The 20,741-nt window shown below is 32.9% G+C and overlaps 1 protein-coding gene across 1 annotated transcript; it reads right to left on the bottom strand.

Annotated features, from left to right (window-relative positions):
* Window positions 1-3,532: 3,532 nt before the first annotated feature.
* Window positions 3,533-4,514, bottom strand: LOC127264037 (dehydrin DHN1-like). Its single transcript, XM_051293374.1, has 2 exons — window positions 4,122-4,514; window positions 3,533-4,025 (listed from the first exon to the last, which is right to left on the bottom strand). The coding sequence occupies exons 1-2, from the start codon at window positions 4,398-4,400 to the stop codon at window positions 3,783-3,785; spliced, it is 522 nt and encodes a 173-aa protein (XP_051149331.1). The 5' UTR covers window positions 4,401-4,514; the 3' UTR covers window positions 3,533-3,782.
* Window positions 4,515-20,741: the final 16,227 nt, after the last annotated feature.

Below are 20,741 nucleotides of genomic sequence, written 5' to 3'. Positions count from 1 at the left end.
ACTTGATCCATACATGTTTCAATCAAAGAATAAGTCTCTGAAAAATATGTTTTCAAAAGATAATGCAAAAAAAAGTGGGTAGAGCAATTTTGAAATTTTTTCATTTTAATGCAATACCATTTCACGTTGCCGATAGTGGTCCTTACTACCAAACGATGATTGACACGATTGCATCTGTTGGACCTGGAGTTAAAGGACCTACTGGTAAGCAAATTGGTGGTGAATATTTAAACAAGGAGATGCAAGAAGTTGTACAGTATGTTGGTTCTTTAAAGCAGAAATGACAAACATACGGATGTACAATTATGTGCGATGGTTGGAGTACTCGCACAAAACATCCAATTATAAATTTTATGGTGTACTGTGATAGAGATATGATATATCACGGTTTGGTTTATTGTACAAATAAGGCAAAGACTGCGGACTTTGTCTATACCCTAATGGATAAGGTGGTGGAATCAATAGGGGTTGACAATAAAAAATTATGAGAAAAAGAAGCACATTATTTGGTCTCCATGCGTTGCAATAGATTTGATGTTAGAAGACATCGGAGATATATTGTCATTGAAATATACGATAAAAGAAGCCAGAAGAATTACAGGATTTATATACAATAATGATAAAGTGGTTAATTTGATGAAAACATATACGAATGACAGAGATATGTTGCGATCAGGCATAACAAGATTTGCAACCGAGTTTGTTGCAATGGAAAGTTTTCTGAGATATGCAACCGATTTGAAAAGAATGTGTACTTCTAGAGAATGGGTTGAGTACAATGATACATCGAGGAGAAGATGTGAAGCCGGAGATATATCAGACTTGATTTTGAATGAAAGATTTTAGAAACGGATACGCCGAGTTTGTGTGGTCATGGAACCCTTAGTGAAGGTTTTAAAAGTAGTTGATCAAGAGAAAAAACCTACACTACCTATCATTTATGAGGCAATGGATAGGGCAAAAATGGCAATAAAAACTATGGTGAAAGATTTTTAACAATATTGGGATATCATCGATGAAATATTGTATAATAAATTGCATCAAGATTTGCATGCAGCAGGTAATTATTGTTATTACTTTTTTATTTTTATATTGTGCTAATCGTTTGTTTTATTTTTTAATTTTATATACATTTCATGCAGCTTATTTTTTAAATCATGGTCTTCAATACTCCGGCACTTGTGAATTTGATTCATCGGAGGTTCAAAAATGAGTAAAAGAAGTTATCAAAAGACTCGAGCCAGATTTGGATATACAAGTAAAGGTTATGAATGAGGTAAATTGTGTGAAATTTATAAATAATATATATATATATTAATTTCTAATAATTTTACCATTATATTGTCTATAGATAAACATATTTGTTAACAAAATTGGAGAGTTTGGAAGTGCATTTGCTATTAGAACTGTATCTACATCTTTACCAGGTATGTATGATAAAATTCATCATTTAATTATATTTTTAAACATACTTGTTATAAAATGTTGCATTATTAATAATTATTTATTTATTTTTAATAGCTGACTGGTGGAATATGTACGGTGATGAAGCCCCTAATTTAAGAAAAATTGCATTAAAATTTTTGAGTCAAACTTGCACATCATTGGGTTGTGAGCGGAATTGGAGTACGTGGGCTTTGATCCATACTAAACTTCGGAATAGATTAGCTATTGAAAAACTGCATAAGCTGGTCTATGTCCACTACAACATGCATCTTCGGATAATTTTTTTTATGCAAATATAGACACAGACAATTTTTATGACTCAATTGATTTGAATCATATTTTTTTATAAAAATGATATTTTAGATGAATTGGTCAGAGAAAATGAATCTCCATTTATTCGTGATAGTGATTTGAATTGGTTGGATGAAGCTATTGAAGAAAGTGGAGATGGAGGTCAAAGTGAGCATAATGATCATGACAGCGATATGTTTTTATCTCAATTTATAGCTAATGGAAAAAAGAAGGCAAAAGAGAAAAAATCAAAAAAACAAAAAAACTGTCAAGAAAAAAAAAAAGCAATCATATTGGAATCTTCATCTTGATCAACTAATGGTGAAGATAAAAATAATAACAATAATGATGATGATGGTGGTGGTGGTGGTGGTGGTGGTGGTAGTGGGAGCTACAGGGATAGCCGATACTCAAGTGATATGGGATGGGTTCAAGGAAATGAAAATTATTATGGTACCCAAGACACTGATCATTGATATCGTCCTGGTATAGAAACTCAAAGAGATTTTCTAAATAGTTTAACAAAATTTTCAAGTGAAGCCGATGCTTCAAATTTTTCAGGTACTAGGAGATATTTTGGAGTTCACGAACATATGCAAGACTTGAATATAGGTTATTCCTATGGAGATTCTTCTCACAGTTCGAGTAATAGATTGAGGAGACAGGAGTGGGACCAACCAAATGCATATCATAATCCCTATTACCCAGGATACAGTTCATCTAATTTACCCAGACATCTTCAGGATTCAGCCGATCTTTCTATATTTGGATCCAACCAACCAGTTGGAACATATTACGGATGGATTACATTTAGTTCGGGTAATATTGATGATCGTAGACAAAATTATGGTTCATCAAGCAGAAGCAATGATAATAGAGAATATCGAGGTTTTGATGTATATAGAAGGGGTTCATTTAGAGAAAATCAATATGGTTCGAACATCTCCCATTATCCACACAATATGAATCCAGAACAAAAATATTCATACTATAATCGATCGGCAGATGAAAATGATTTTAAACCTCCACGATATTCCACATGGTATTAAAAGGTATGTACAAATATTTAGTATAAATATAGTTTGAACATATAAAATTTTATTGGTATATTTTTTTTCTAATTATTTTTATTTATATATAATAAAAATAATAAAGATAAAATCTTGATATTGACGAACTACATTATTTTGTTACTAAAATAAATTTATTAGTATAATAACAATATGCAAAACATAAAATTTAACATTTATATTTATATATATATGCCCTTAATTATAAGATATTTTTTTAATAATGTATATTTTCAAATTAATTATATTTATAATTTAATGTATTTTAATTATTTATTTATTATTTTTTTTAAAAATATAAATTTTATATAAAAAAATAGAATAGGGCGATATTTGACCGCCGCGAGTGAGATGCCGGATCGACGCTGAACCATGGTGAAGACGAATTAAATCAAGTGTCTTTCATTAGCCTTACATTCACAGTGAGTTTCAGCTTTTCCATACTATTTCTAACCGTCACTCCAGACAATGCATATATACATCATATATATATATATACACACATATACTTAGACACACACGATTAATTCTCTTGGAATAAACCCAAAATTAATTAATAATTAACAAGCAGGCATCTTAATTAACTATTTGTAATGAATATCGCTCAATTAATTCTTAATTCACCCATCTTCGGAATTTCATTCATCAGATTGACTTGTTTATTTGCTGGGGCGGGGGTTTACACATAAGCTGAGAAAGAGTGAGTAAACAGCTAGCATGCAATGTACACAGTACACAAACCATTATATTAATAGTAATAGTAAACCCAATCTCTGCATAATTAGGAACAAGTAAATATATATAGACATGCATACTGCTAAACAACACAAACGGGACAGTGCCAATCCAGAACAAAGCTAGCTAGCTATGTGTCACATGACTAGCTGGCTGGCTTATTACAAACTAGCTATAAGAGGTGCATATAGATATATATATATATATATTGCGAATGACGATATATAATTAATTAATTAATTAATTGTTGTGGCCTCCTCCCGGTAGCTTTTCCTTGATCTTCTCCATCATACCTTTCTTCTCATGGCCAGCAGTAGCAGGTGCACCATACTCGGTCCCTACCCTACCAGCACCGGTAGTACCTGTGGTCATGTGAGTCTGCCCCTGAGGCTGCCCGCTCTGCCCCCCTCCTCCTAGCTTCTCCTTTATCTTCTCCTTCATTCCCTTCTTCCTCCGACCACCTTGCCCGTCATCCTCCGACGACTACAATCCAACACAAACATACATACATGCTAATTAATTATATTCCATCACGTGATCCAGCATATTTGAAAAATAATTAATTAATTATTTTATTACCGAGCTGCTGGAGCTGCCAGATCGCCGATGGAGACCGCCTCCTCCGCCGGTAGCTACGCCGGTGTCTGTGGTTCCCGGTGCAATCCCTCCGGCGTGAGTTCCATATGGTCCTCCGGCGGTGGGGTGCTGACCAACACCAGCAAACTGGTCGGCGCCGCCGTGTGTTCCGGCGGTATGTCCTTCGAACTGAGCAGCACCTGGTTGTGGGATGGGGTTGCCGTACTCGTCAACGTGCCTCTGCGTCTGCCTGCCGTATTGGTCGCCGTACTGATGAGCCATGCCTGGATATCGATCTAATGTAAATATTTATATATGAGGTGCAATGCAGCTTATGGAAACTGATCGATGTGTGGTTATGATAATTGATGTACGACTGACTGTTATTATGGCCAATGGGTGGGTCTTTATTGATATTTATACAAATAGATTAGGGAGGCATGGGCTGCCTGAAATTTACAGGTGTTAGTACGGTCATGCAGATAAGGACACGTGGTTACGGTGTCATCACACGTGTCTCCTCAGTCGGCCATATGGATAAACTCGTAGACGTATTTTATTTCACTTCAAATTGTTGATGACCCAACCGTACCCGACTTAATTATTAAAATATGTGTATAGGGTAGTAGGGGAAATAAATAGGATGGCAATGGGTCGGTTTAGCCCGACCCGAGATTAGATCCAAATATTTTGGTTGAATTTAAGATTCGAATTAGATTTTACCATATTCAGGCCTGATTATATTCGGGTCCGATTTGAAAAATATTTTACAAGACCCCATGGATCCAATTATAGACTCAGAAATTATCTTTACCATTCTTAAAATTTAACTCAAAATTAAACTCCAATATATATTAAATTTATGCATTTTTATTCAAAAATATTATAATAAAAATGCAAATATTAAACTAAAAATTAATAAGGATACACTATATTCAATCGGGACTCGAACTCAATATCTTAATAATTAGGCTATACCCTAAATAAATGGGTTAGGTCCTTGTCGAACCCATCTCTCGTGTCTATCCTGATATATTGTTATTTCTAAGAATATATATATATGTCTTCGGAAAAAAAAATAAAAAAAAATAAAGGATAAATAAATATCCTGAAAGGAAATAAATAAGTACATAAATATAACGATAAAAAAGACAACAAGATTACATTTAAAATAAAATTGAAAATGCATAGAAATAAGGATTAGGTAACTTAATATATAGCTTTCTAGAATGTGGGTTTGTTAAAGCTCGGGATTCATGGTGTCGACTCGACAACGACTTGGTCAAGAAAAGGAGCTCTACGTTACATAGTTAATTCTAATCAACCTATTAATTAATTATGTGGCTCGATCAACAATATATATATATAAAGAAGAAATCAATTTGAAGTTGAGACACGAGTCAAATATTTAAGTAAAAAAGAGAATATTAAATAACTAATGTAGAAGATAAAGGGGGTAGCATGGGAAAGAAAGGGCAGTTAGAGTAGCCAAGGAGACTGCCTACTGTTACTGTGTCTGTGTCTGTGTCTGTCTGTCCAATATAGATCATATAATAGATAGACAGATATATAGATATTACGGGCAGGGCAGGGCAGGGCAGTAGTGCAGCGCTGCAGGCAAGTCATCCTTGGCTATCAAACATGAACCCTTTGTCTCCATGCAAACCCACCCATATCTATCTATCTATCTATATCCAATCCCTCTCTCTCGCATTGCATGCATAATAGCATATATATATATAATTAATTAATTAAATAATGAACTGATGCATTGGAGATGAAGACACTCTGATCTTTCTCAATTCTATTTATAGAGCTAGCTAGGTAACCAGGCAGGCAGGCCATATATCATAGAAGAATAAGATTCTGTTTCAATTCAATTCAACTCAATTATTCAGCTAGCGGGAATATGTTCCATGACCATTTTTATTTTATAATTATAATTATAATTATATTGCAATGAAATCAATCCATTTTACTTGATCACTAGTGATTCCCATTGAAACATTTCAGGTCAATCACTACGTATAGTATAGCTGCATGTATGTACATATATACATATTCTCTATATAAATGAATTATATAATTGAGAAATTAATCAAAGAGTTGTCAGGTCATGTCATATTCATTTTTTGGGAAAGGGCATTTGACCTCTCAAAAAAGTGAGACGCAGATATGTTTGACTTCTTCTATATAGTATAATTAATGCACTGTGTTTGTGTGGGCGCATCATCAAATGGAATTGCACTTTTAATTTTCTCAGAGAATCCAATCCAAATCCAATCTTCCATTATATATGTCAAAGCTTACCTGTCTGCCTGCATGATGCATTTCAATCGAGTAAGCATTCTTTTATTAGAAGCAATTACTACACTTATAATTAGTCATGAACCAACCATATATCGGAAAAGATTACAATCGTCGATGCATGTGTATAGCATGCACGTAAATAAATATATAACGTAAAGTTGTCTTGGTTGTCTTCATCGATCATCTACCAGATTCAATTCATCCCAGACCAGTAATTAGTTAGATATCAGTCAGATCACTAATTCTGCAATGGCACTGGTTGAATGGATGGATTCTTTCCCAAAATGTATTAGACAGACAGGAGTGGGCTGGCAGCACAATTAAAGGCAGACATACATACATAGCCTCTCAACCCCACCAACGCTGAAAGGATCTCACTTCTGTCTGAATCCAATTCCATGTAACAACTGGCATGGCTCCAGGCCGAGAGAGAAAAAATAAAAAATAAAATTCTAGCCTGCCGTTCTTGGATGATTGCATGGCTTAGGCAGCTGGATCGGAGTGGGGAGTGTCGTTTCCCCAGCACTTCCATTGGGAGAGATAAGCGGAACATTAATTTTATTTATTATTTTAATTTTCAAAACAATATGGTTGTTTTCCCCAAATTTGCGTAATAGTCCTAATGAACAAAAAAAATATATTGTAACAAAATTTGCGAGGGATTTTATATATATCCCTTGTAAATTACAGTGAATTTTAAGACCGACCCGGAGAACAAATCGCTAATTACTCATTTTTCGGGAGAATTAGTCCGTCGTAAAACTTTTCCATTTGCTAGGAATAAAATGAAGAAAAGCATGCATGTCGCACATAAATCTAGTGAAGGAATATGCGGAGAAACTACCAAAAAAAACCCAAATTGCCTAAAAAAAAAAAAAAAAAAGAAAAAAAAGGTTAAATTTAAAGTAAATCCGAAGCTATTTTGAATTAGTTTCGGAGTTTGTCTCGGATTGCTACCCAAAGCTGATTTTTTGTGGTTGTTTTGGATAGTTTCGGAATTTCCGAGGCTAATTTAGATAACTTAAAAAATTCCTCACTTTTTTTTTTTTTAAAAAAAATTATACACTTTGATCTCATTTTAAATTTTAATTAAACTAATGAGACGGTTGAAAATAGCTTCGGAAATCCCGAGACTAACCGAAATAGCCTAAAAATTTCCGAAGCAAATTTTAATTTTTTTTAAATATAAATATATATTATTTTTAAATTTTGTTATATAGCTTTGTCCCACATTAGGGTATTTTAAATTGAAGAAAATTATTGTCCCACATTGTTTGTGGTGACAAAGTTGTCATAAGTCTCCCCTTATAAATTGGTAGCCTTGGGTTGGGTTTTAGACACACCAAAATTAGACAAGTACTCATTTTTTTATATATTTGTGGGTTACTTGTTTTGCCTTGAGAGTATTTTGGGAGATTGAGAGTTGTGGGTTTTTTAATATCTATTCGAGCATATTTTATATTCCTCTCTTGATAGTGAAAGTTTGTCCCGTCTTTGCCCGTGGATGTAGGTCATCTTGACCGAACCACATATATCTTTGTGTCTTTTAAATTTCACGTTCTTATTTTTGTCATTGTCAATGTTTTGCAAATACTTGCTTGGGGCTATAATCCTAACAAATTGGTATCAGGGCCCTTGTTATATTTGTGGGAATCTTTTGTTACCACACAATGACAATCACAAGGACAATAGTTGAGAAGTTTGACAGAAATGTCAACTTTGGGACGTGGAAGCTCAAGATGTAGGCCATTTTGGTTCAATGTGAAGTTGATTTGGCTATCCAGGGTATTGAAAAAATGTCCAAGGATATGGAGAAGTTCAAATTTTTTGAGTTGGATAAGAAGGCTCATTCGAGTATTATTTTAAATCTCTCTGATGAGGTTTTGCGGGAGGTTGCAACGGAGACTTCAGCTAAGGCAATGGGGGATAAACTTAAGGTCTTATATATGAAGAGAATCGTCTGTACCTAAAGCAAAGCCTTTATCGAATGGTGGAAGGTACATCATTGCTCTCCCATCTTGATAATTTTGATTCGATTATTATGAATTTGGAAAATATTGATTCTAAGATAGATGATGAGGATAAGGCGTTGCTACTTTTGTGCTCATTACCCCAATCTTTTATAAATTTTTCGTGATACTATAATTTATGAGAAAGAATTTATTTCATATTAAGAAATCAAGTCTGCTTTGAAATCTAAGGAGTAGATAGATAGAGATATCGCTGGAGAAAATATTGGGGTTAATGCTGAGAGCCTAGTTGTTAGAGTAAGATCGTATAAGAGAAACTATGACAATAGTAAATCTAGATCGAAGTCTAGACATTGAAATATAAAGTGTAACTATTGTCATAAGATGGGGCACATTAAAATTGATTGCTTTAAGTTGAAAAATAAGCAAAATGGGAAATCGGTAGAAAAGAAAGATAACACCGCTGAAGCTAGCGTTGCTGCTGATGATAGTGAATGTAGCGTTTTCTTTGTCACTCATGATAGGGTGTGATCTACAGATGAGTGGATTTTGGATACATACTGCTCTTATCACATGTGTAGCAATAAGGATTTGTTTGCTACTTATGATTCATGCAACAGATAAACTGTCTTAATGGGCAACAACGCCGTTTGCAATATTTTAGGGAATGAACTGTTCGTATCAAGATGCATGATGACATTGTGAGGATACTTACTAATGTTAGGAATGTCCCTGATTTGAAAAAAAATCTAATCTCTTTGGGGACACTTGAGGCACTCGGTTGCAGGTACACGAGTCAAAATGGTGTTCTGAAGATTTTCAAAGGTGCTATCGTTATTATGAAAGGTATCCGATCTGACAGCTTGTATACTTTACAAGGGACGACTGTTATTGGGCATGCAGCTGTTTCATCATGTTCTTTGGCTGAATCTGACATCACCAAGTTATGGCATATGCGGTTTTAGTATATTTTTTTAAGAATAAGAATGATGTTTTCCTAACTTTCAAACAGTGGAAAGTTTTGATTGAAAATCAAATAGGAAAACAAATCAAGCGGTTGAGAACTGATAATGGCTTGGAATTTTGCGAAGGGGAGTTCATTGAGTTTTGCAAGAAATAATGAATCATTCGGCATCGCACAATTAGAATGATACCTCAACAGAATGGCGTGGCTGAACGTATGAACAAAACACTCTTGGAAAGTACAAGATGTATGATCTCCAATGCAGGATTTAGTAAGGATTTTTGGGCTGAAGCAATCAACATGGCTGCCTAAATTGTCAATCTCTCTCCAAATTCTGCTCTCAACTTCAATACTTCTGAAGAAGTTTGGTCAGGTACGCCTGCTGATTATTCTAATTTAAAGATCTTTGGGTGTTCAACATATATGCAAATAAATGAAGGAAAATTGGAGCCTAGGGCTAAGAAATGCATTTTCCTTGGTTATGCTTCTGGGGTGAAATGATATAGATTACGGTGTCCTGATCCCAAATCTCCAAAGTTTGCAATCAATAGAGATGTTACCTTTGATGAAATGTCTATGTTGTCTAATAAGGAGTCTTTGAGTTCAAGTGGGAATACACATAAGCAAGTGGAGTCCAAAATTGGTTGTTCTAGCACTCCTTAACCAGACTCTTCTGTTCAGAAGACATCAGTTGATATTGAAAGTTCAGAAGAAAAGCCATATTCCATAGCCACTGGAAGACAGCGCAAAGACACTTGACCTCCATAGCGGTATACAGACTTCGTCGCATATGCATTGTCTGTTGCAGAAGAAATAGGTGGAGATAGTGACCCATCCACATATTCAGACGTAATTTAGCATGATGATTCTGCTAAGTGGATAACGGCGATGAATGAAGAAATGAGTCTCTTCACAAGAATAATACTTGGGTTCTTGTGAAACCACCGCCAGATAAGAGAATTATTGGAAGCAAATGGGTTTTCAAGAAAAAGGAAGGCATTCCAGGAGGTGATAAAGTAAGATACAAAGCACAGTTGGTTGCAAAGGGCTATAGTCCGGTGCAAGGTATTGATTTTAATGATGTTTTCTCACATGTTGTTAAACGTATCTCTATTCGTGTTTTGCTTGCTTTGGTTTCGATTGAGGATTTGAAGTTAGAACAGATGGATGTTAAGACAGCCTTTCTGCATGGGGAACTTGAAGATAATATTTACATAAAGCAACCCCAGGGTTTTGAAATCAAAAGAAAGAAAAACTATGTCTGTTTGTTGAAGAAATCCTTATATGGATTGAAGAAATCTCCGAGGTAGTGGTATAAGATGTTTGACTCTTTTATATTGAGTAGTGGATATTTGAGGAGTACTTATAATAGTTGTGTTTATTTTCGGAAGTTAGCCGATGGTACTCGCATTTATCTATTGTTGTATGTTGATGATATGTTTATTGCTGCCAAGAATATGTCCGAAATTTACTCTCTGAAGTTACAGCTTAGTAGTAAATTTAAAATGAAGGATTTTGGAGCAGCAAAGAAAATTCTTGTCATGGATATTTAACATGATCGTGGACATAGAAGACTGGTCTTAACTCAAGAAAGCTACGTTAAGAAGGTCTTGGAGCGTTTTGGCATGAAAAATGCCAAACCAATGAGTGTCCTTTTTTCTAATCACTTACGATTATCAGTTGCTCAGTCACCACAATCAGTTGAAAAGGAAGAAGAAATGGTGCGGGTTACCTATTCAAATGCAGTCGGCAATCTTATGTACGCAATGGTATGCACTCGTCCAGATATTTCGCAGGCAATCAATGTTGTTAGCAGATATATGTCTTGTCCTGGAAAAGCACATTGGCAGGCTGTGAAGTGGATTCTAAGATACTTACAAGGTACTTCGAATGCCTGTTTGGAGTTTGAAAGAAATTGTAGCTCTCTGGTTGGATATGTAGATTCTGATTATGCTGGAGATCTCGATAGAAGAAGATCTCTCTCAAGCTATGTATTTTGCATTGGCGGTTGTGCAGTTAACTGGAAAGCATCCTTACAACCAGTTGTGACATTGTCTACTCCGGAGGCAGAATATATGGCATTGACAGAGGCAACTAAAGAAGCTTTGTGGTTGAAAGGTCTTTGGGAGAGCTCAGTCTACATCAGAGTACTACTTTTATTCATCGTGACAGTCAAAGTGCGATATACTTGACTAAAGACCAAAGATCATAATAGAACGAAGCACATCGATGTGAAGTATCATTTCATCCGAGATATCATTGCTGAAGAAAAGGTCTGCGAAAATTGATACAAAGGAGAATCCTGCTGATATGTTTACAAAATCTCTTCCAGTCCTCAAGTTCAAACTGTGCTTGAATTGGATTGGATTTCAGCGTTCGTGATTTAGCCCGATGGGGCTTTTATGAAGAAGGTGGAGTAAGCTCACTATTTTGTCAATGTTGGGCACGCCAAGTGGAGATTTGTTATGTGGCTTTGTCCCACATTAGGGTATTTTAAATTGAAGAAATTTATTGTCCCACATTGCTTGTGGTGACAAAGTTGCCATAAGTCTCCCCTCTATAAATTGGTAACCTTGGGTTGGGTTTTAGACACACCGAAATTAGACAAGTAGTATTTCCATATATATTCGTGGGTTACTTGTTTTGCCTTAAGGGTATTTTGTGAGATTGAGAGTTGTGGACTTTTTAATATCTATTCGAGCTTATTTTGTATTCCTCTCTTGATAGTGAAAGTTTGCTCCGTCTTTGCCCGTGGATATAGGTCATCTTGACCGAACCACGTATATCTTTGTGTCCTTTAAATTTTGCGTTCTTATTTTTGTCATTGTTAAGATTTTGCAAATATTTATTTGGGGCCATAATCCTAAGAAATTTTAATTTATAAATTTTGGATTGCCCCCGCAACCCCATCGTCGCCTGAGAAGAAGATGAAACAGCTCCGCTGCTACAGCTTCCGCCGACGCCTTCGAAAAAGGAGAAGTCCCCGGAGAAGAAGAAGAAAGAGGAAGGAGGGCTAAATCCGCCGCTGATAGAGAAGAAAAAAGAGGAAGTTTCAGCACTGTGACCGCGCCGGAGAAGAAGAAGAAAAAGAGGATGATGGACCTCCGCCGCTGCCGCTGCCGCCACCGTGCCGGAGAAGAAGAAAAGAAAAGACACGATCGGGCCTCCACCTGCCGCGGCCGCATAAAAATAAGAGGAAAGACGTGGTCGGGCCTCTGCCTGCCGCCGCACTGGAGAAGAAGAAAAGGAGAGAGGCGGTCTGCCCTCCACCCGTGCCGCTGTCTGTCCCCTCTGCTGCCGCTGCGCCAGAGTTGGAAGAAAAAGAAAGAGGACCAGCCTCCGTCGCCTGCCACCGCCGCAGTCTTCATCGTCAGAGAAGATGATGGAGGAGGGAGAGAAGGAGAAAATGAAGAACCCATGAAAGAAGTAAAGGAAGAGAGAAGATTTTTGAGAAGAAATTATTTTGAATTTGGAGGGAAGAAAGAAGAAGAAAGGGGATTGGAGAAGAAGAAGTTGGAGAATAACCTGGTGCTAGTGCTGGTGCGGCTGCTGCTGCAACTGTGTGGAATGTATTATGGTTTTGGGGTAATAATATATTTATAATTAAAATTAAAATTAATAAAATAAATAATTATTAATGATATATAATAATAATATAATATTATTTTGTATATTTGTATTTTAATTTTATATATTTTTTTATATAATTATAGTATTTAATTTAAATTATTTTAGGGTAAAATATATTTTGGTCAAAATTTATTTATATTTGTGTCAATATTAGTTTCAATATTATTTAAATAATAATTAAGGACTAAAATTGAATTAATTTAATGAGTTACTAAAAGTGACACATTAGTAAATAAAACAGGCAAAAAATATATTTTTTCCATTATTTTATTATATAATACATCATCATTTTTATAATTTATTTATATTTAAAATTTAATACAATAACTTATTAAAATTATTATTTTAATAATTTTTATATTAAAACAATTTAATCCATTATTATTTTTATATTTTTTACACAATAAATAAATTATAAATATATATCTAAATAAATCAAAATCAAAATCAAAATTACTTAATTTATAATAGCGGGAGAATTAAAATTATTTGATAGATTTTGAAAGTTTCGACACTAATTAAAATAGATTCGGGGTTCTCAAACTAATAAAAATTTGGAATTTTCAAGACTTTTTAAGGTTCGGAATTTTCAAAACTAATTTTAATTAGTTATGAAGTTCCAAGACAAATTAAAATAGTTTCGGAATTCTGAGACTAATAAAGGTTTGGAATTTCCGGGACTATGTAAAATAGGTTTAGAAATTTCGAGACTAATCAAGGTCTCAGGATTTTTTAGACTAGTTAAAATAAGTTCGAAATTTCTGAGACTAAAAGTCTTGGAATTTCCAAGACTATGTAAAATAGTTTCGGAATTTCCAGACTAATAAAGGTTCAAAATTTTTGAGTCTAATTAAAGACTTCGGAATTTTCGAGATTTATTGAAAATAGGTTCGAAATTTCTGAAACTAATCGAAATAGGTTCGGAAATTCTGAGACCATTCAATATTATAAAATATATATTCGGTATTGATCGTGGGAGCTTCTCTTTTGTGGATCTCTTCTTCCTTCACCCATGTGAGTTCATCGCAAATAGTGAGCTTTAGTAAATCTGCAATGTACCGGGAAAGTTTCGGCATAGACCCGCAGAGTGCCGTTTGTACCTCTTCTCGGATATGATTATGTAAAACACTAGCTGGGATCGTCACCATTCTTTCCACACCTCCCGGAGGTGCAGAGGATTCATCATGTGTGATTTCTCCGGAAATATGTGGCACTGTAATTTCGCCGGCAATCGAAATTGTGGTTCCTCTCGGAGATGCTTAACTTGCAATTTCTTAGTTACGTAAAAATGCGAGACTCGTTGGAATCCCATTGGGCGTGTCAATCTGTTGTCGCTGAAATTCATCGATTACAACCCAATAAATTTAGGCCTTTCGAAATCGATGTAAATTGGGATCCTTGGCATACTCAAGAAAGTATTCGGGCTAAGTCTTGCAACAAAAATCAACGTGCAGACAGATCCAGATGATGCCAAACGGCGATTAACTAGCTCGGACCTGATTTCAAGTAATGAAATCGAACACAAATAGACTATACGGATGATAAAGAAAACAAATATTAATGCTGGAAATTAAATAAAATATCAAGATGCAGCAATGAAAACACAAGGTAAAACAATAACAAGAAAGAAACGGATCTGATCTTGGAAGAAATAAAAGAAATAAAAGTATAGAAAATCAAGAGTGCACTAAAATAGAGAAAGAAAAATAAAAAAAAAAACAAGAAAGGATTTGATGAAAATGGTGCTGGACGGATGTCTTCCTCTTTTCTAAATCCTTTGTGTCCTTTACATACTTGTGAATTTATTTTATTCCCCAATTCTCTTTACTCCTCCATGATTTTAGGAATCAACTTCTCATTTCTTCGGCTACTCAATCCTATTTCTTTCTCAACTTCTCAACTCCCTCGAATGTTTCCTTATCCAAATTAATTTTGTCTTCATCTGGAGTAGGCTTTTGGACTAATCCGATTCTCATTTGTGGTGGGCCTCCGGCTTGGACTGGGCTTCTTCGTGAGCTGGGCGCCGCTCTTCATCAGGCTTAAAAATTAGATAGTAACAAATCCATTTCATCATTCTAATTTTTTTTTATCACGATCTTCTTTGTAAATTGGTCTGCTCACAGTACAAAGAAAAATTACTTTTGTAATAAATATTTTATTTTGATGTTCTCGATATAGTTCTGACTTATCTTGACAAGATAATACTTTTCAATTTTGCGAGTTAATTTAAACTATTTCTCATCAATGTGAACTATATCAAGTTCAAGTACATATATACTTTTACAACATCGAATAGAACCTTAATCTGTTAATCATATTTCTCTCTTGTTAGAGCACTACAAGAAAATAGTATGCCCTTAAGTACCATTTTTAACTATAGATTTGTCAACATTCATTTTCTTTGCTATACTAAAATAAGATCCTTTTTTTTGGTAATGTATGCCCTGAAGTACTATTTCATAAAAAAAAAAAAAAAAATTCTGGATAATCTTTTTCAAAATTTTGGCTAACTAAATATGTGGGCATACCTGATTTTTGTTGTTGCAATAAAAAGTGAGCTATCATATTGAATTTATCACAACTTTTTTTTTTTTCCTTTCATATTTTGAGGTGAGAATAATTTTACTACACCTAATTGTATTAAATGTTGTATTTATAAGGAAATTTGATTGGTTTAGGGGAAACAAAAAACATTGCATGTTTTCTTTGAAGGAATCTTTAACATTTACCAACACTTGTGTTTCTGTTTTCAGAGATGGAGAAAAGTTTCCTTCTGGTCTACTTCTAATTCCTACTAATTCTGCTCGTGGCTGTCAAATTTCTTTTCGGGGAATATAAAAATTAGTCTTGTTCTAAAATGTCATTTACTGTTGGTTTAGGGGCTTTGACAAAAAATGATTTATATGGTTTATCAGTACATTAATTATGTCAAAGATTAATTAATCTGGATATATATTAATCTAAAATTGGTCTATTATCATTATTGTTTTAATTCCATAAATATTATTTTTTTTTAACTATATATATATATAAAATAGTAATATACTACGCGCAACTAGAATTTGACGAGAAAGAGTTAATCTTTAAATTTTTTGAAATGATACAATCTATTTATGATCATTTTTTTTTTGTAATGTCATATTTTGAAAATCTTGCAAAATAACAAATTATAACATCAACTATATATTACAATAGTTATTTTGGTATTGTTTGAAATCAATAGGTACAATTTTTATTAGAAGAAAATTTTATTTTAAAAAGCAATATCCAAAATTGTTTCTTTATCCAATGTGGTGTTTTTCTAATATATATATATTTTTATCTTTACTAAAAATTAATTTTATATTCAAAATATCACATAAGATTTATTTATATCACACACAAATATTTAAATTTAAAACTTCTTAGTATTAAAAACCTATATTCAAAACTTAAAATCCAAACAAACACATCGTATATAAAATTTTAGTATATTTTTAATTTATTCTAAATTTTTTTTATATATATTACATATATAAATATTATATATACACATGTTAATATTATTATTTTTTTTAAAAGTAAAGTAGTAAAAGAATTGTTGCATATTATATATATATATATACTAATGCTCGTATGTGCGCGGCTACACGTAGAATATTTTTTGTGATTTATTTTTTCTTGATATTAATCTGTTGTATAAGTTAAATTATTCCTACAAAATGATATATATTAATATGTTTCAAATTTTTAATTAAATTTTAAAAATTAAGAATATGAATATATAAATTTAAATAAATAAATAATATGAATATAGATATTTTGAAACAAAAAGAAAGTGACTGACCGAATTGGTTGGATGGAAAGAATAGAGAAATTAAATAAAGAGAATGAATTATATAAATATCTTTTTTATAACTGTGCAACGAACCAATTTTAAAAAATCTGATTTTTTTTTTTCAAAATACCTTTTTATATCGTACTTTTTTCAGTATGTTTATGTATTATTAGAAAAATAATTCTCTAGAAGAAGTGGCAAACCGAATTGGTCAGATGAAATGATGAGATAAATAAAGAAAATAAAAAAAAGTGGCAGATCGAATTGGCCGGATGGATTGAAGGATGAGAGAAAAAAAGAAAATAATAAAAAAAATGACAGACCGAATTGATCGGATGATGAAAAAAAATAAAATGAATTATATAAATATATTTAGTGAGAAATTGAGAGAAAAAAAAAGTGTTGACCGAATGAGAGAGAATGAGAGAAGAGAGTAAATAAAGAAAAAAAAAGAAAGGAAATGACGGACCGAATTGATCGGATGAAATGATGAGATAAAGAAAGAAAATAATGAAAGAAGTGGTAGACCGAATTGATCGGATGGGGTCGGTTGGCCTCACATGAGAAGGATTGAAGACAGCCGTCCAGGAAAGTCTGTTAGTGATAACTCTTGATTCTGACATATTTAGTAGTTTATTTTTATCTATTTAATAAATTAATATTTTGCACAAAGTTTATATTTTATATATATATATTATAATTTTAATATTTGAATATTTGTATTTCAGTATTTGACACATTTGTAAATTATTGGAAACATGTAATTGGAGATAGATGAATTTGCATTGGTGATGGAAAAAAATTAAACGATTGAGTCCGAGCATCATCATGAGAATTTCAAAAAAATTGGCTTGTCCGGTTTTAAATCGAACCATTATGTTCGATTTAGTTTGATTTTACAAATTTCGATTTTAATTTTTACAAACCGAGTATCGATAAAGTTTCAAAGTTCGGATTTGTTCGAGCCAAACCGAATGCTCACCCCTTCTAAAAACAAACTCCTCAAATTACAAGAAATTATTGTATTAATAATTTCAAATAATTATAGAATACATATTAAATATAAAATGAGACAAGAATGAGACAAGACGTCGATCCTAATGAGACCAAATCCTCTTTCACAAAATTCTCTATTCGCTCAATTTTTTCCAATGAAAGAGTGACATGTGTGTCCTGAGGAATACAGATAAGTTTAATTTGGTATGTACATTTTATTTTTAGATTTTCAATTTTTTAAAAAATAAATATAATATACTTCTATTTAGGGTTTGTTTGTTTTGTGAGAATATTGAAAAAGAAATTTTTTATGTGAATTATAAGAAATCGTGTAAAAAATATAAAAATAGTAGATATGTGTAGTATATTAGTATTTTTTAAAAAATGTGAGAGAAATAAAAGTAGAAAGAACAAAATCTTAATTTGAATTTATATTTAATTTTTTATTATATTACTTTTATAGTTTTCAAAAATATTACATTTAAAATTAAACTAAAAAATTAAATAATAAAATAAATAGTATTATATATTTAAAATTTAACTTTTTATATATATAGTAATATTTGCAAACTGGATAATACAATTTTTTATATTATTTTTCATTTAACTAAAAATTAAGTTTGATATTTTGTGAAGTAAAATGTGATTTTTTTGGTTGGGATTTTAATATGAAATCATCATTATTCATTATGTACGATTTTCAATAAAAATATTTTATTTTTAATTATAAAATATAATATCAAAATACTATTTAAATATGAATTCAAATAAACACTCTATTGTAAATCAATTTTAAACCACAACTAAACAAATTAAATATACTTTTACAAGTCATAAGAAATAAATCTCTGAATATTGTATAAAAAGTAAATTTAAATATATAATATTTCAAGAGTTAGTTTGTATTTAATTTGGAGTGTGATATCTTTTAAAATATAATACTCCATCTCTCTTGCAATCAATTATCATTTTCTATTTTTATCTGTTTTATTAGAAGGTTGTGATCTTTACATATTATTACAAAAATTCCTATTCTACAATTTTACACAAATAATAAAATTAAAACACATTTAATACCCCATTAATTTAATACCTACCAACTCATCTAATACCTGCCTACGCCATCCTCACTCGTTACTCTCTCACTCACCTTGGCTTCGATTAGAGTTTGTAACCCTTGTGATTCTCTTCTCCGTCACCCTTTCTTTCCGGCTCATTTTGCCGGTGATGTCACTCGCCCTACGCTCCCCTGCAGCGGCGGAGGGCCGTTCCCCCCTCAATAGGAATCCTTTATACTCTATAGATGGATATTTTGAATTGTTTAGTGACTCTAATAATTTTTCCAAATCCATCGTCGTCAATGTCTTTTCCGACCCTAATTTTTCTGGATCTACTACAACAGACGCTGATCCCATGGTGGTCCATTGATTCGCCCTTGATTCGGAGCAAAACCTGGAGCCGGAGGTTGATTCCAGTGTTGCCCTTGTTTAAGCCAGACGATCACTGTTTCGAATCATTTCTTCGTCGACCCAAGATAGGATCGAAGTGGCTCCATTGAAGAATTGAAAAAGAATAAGAAGAGAAAGAAAACGACGGACAGAAGGAAGGAAGAAGAGAAAGAGAAGAAAGAAGAAAAGGGGAAAAAGAAGAAAGAGGAAGAAGGGACTGGACAACAATTTTTTTTTTCCTTTTCCCCAATTTTCTTTTTTGTTTCTCTTTCTCTTTTTTTCCCAATTTTCTTTCTTCTTTATTTTTCCTCCATAATTCTTCTTTCTTCCTCAATTCTTCCTTACGCCGCTGCAACCAGCAGCATCAGGTACTTTCTTTCTTCTTAGATTGATTTCAAATTTTCATGTTAAATTGATTTCTTAGATTTCTAGGTTTCGTAAAATATAAGAAGAAATCGACAATGGGTAATAACTTACGCATTCTCATATCCATCTTCATATCCGGTTGATTAATTGTGTTATAAATTTGGGATTGATTTCAAATTTAGTTATGTTTAGCGGATTTAAAATGAAAAAGAAAAGAATTGAGATTAAATTATAAAAGTATGCAGAAGAATAAGGAAGAAGAAGAACGAGGAAGAAGAAGTTGTTGTAAAAAGTAGTCATTAGGGTGTTTTAGTAATTTTATACAGAAATATATCAGTTTATGGACCAAAAATCGCATTTCAGGCGCGTGATATACAACCGCCGTTAAATCCTAACGGAGGGGGGGAATTTTTTGCAATATTTTGGAAACCACAAGTAGGGTTTTTGGAGTTTTAGAAACACGAGAGGTTTTCAACAAATTTGGGAAACCACAAGGGGTTTTTTTGCTATTTTACCATTAATTAAAGGCTCAAAAGGCCAATTGTTACAAAAATAGGATATATATATTAAAAAAGAACAAAATGGGAGGCGCCACACACATGCTTCCAAGGAGAGAACACAGTGTAGAACAGACACAAGGAGAATTCGCGCGAGGGTAAGAAGAAGAAAGATTCTTCCCAGAAGATTTCGAGTTCTTCCTATCAATCCGATCTATCTAAGGTGATGTTTATCTTTTCTTTCTTTTTTCTTCCTCATATGATTAGCTAGTAGTTTACTTTTCTAGTTTAGGAGTGAATGAAACAATTTGGTATGGGTTTGTGAGATTAGACTATGTTATGATTTATATAATTTTTTGGTTCCTAAGTATTTTTGTGATTTCTGATTTTAATGTTTAATACTCTTTGATTTGGTTGGGTATTGTGGCTAAGTATTTCAATAAGATTAAAGATGAATTGCTAAACTAAATTAGGCGTCGTAATTGCATTTTTATTTGGTTCAAGTAGCAACTAGGGGCAGACACTACTAAAATCACATAATCAATTTTAAACAATTGGCATAGGTAATTGTTAAATTGAAATAGACTATTCTAGTTCGCTAGGCGGTTAGGCTAGTAAATTCTTT

Source organism: Andrographis paniculata, unplaced genomic scaffold (assembly GCF_009805555.1).
Source record: "Andrographis paniculata isolate CXL003 unplaced genomic scaffold, ASM980555v1 Contig69END, whole genome shotgun sequence".
NCBI classification, from domain to species: Eukaryota; Viridiplantae; Streptophyta; class Magnoliopsida; order Lamiales; family Acanthaceae; genus Andrographis; species Andrographis paniculata.
The sequence above is the reverse complement of the archived record's forward strand: the minus strand, read 5'-3'. Positions and strand labels throughout refer to the sequence as shown.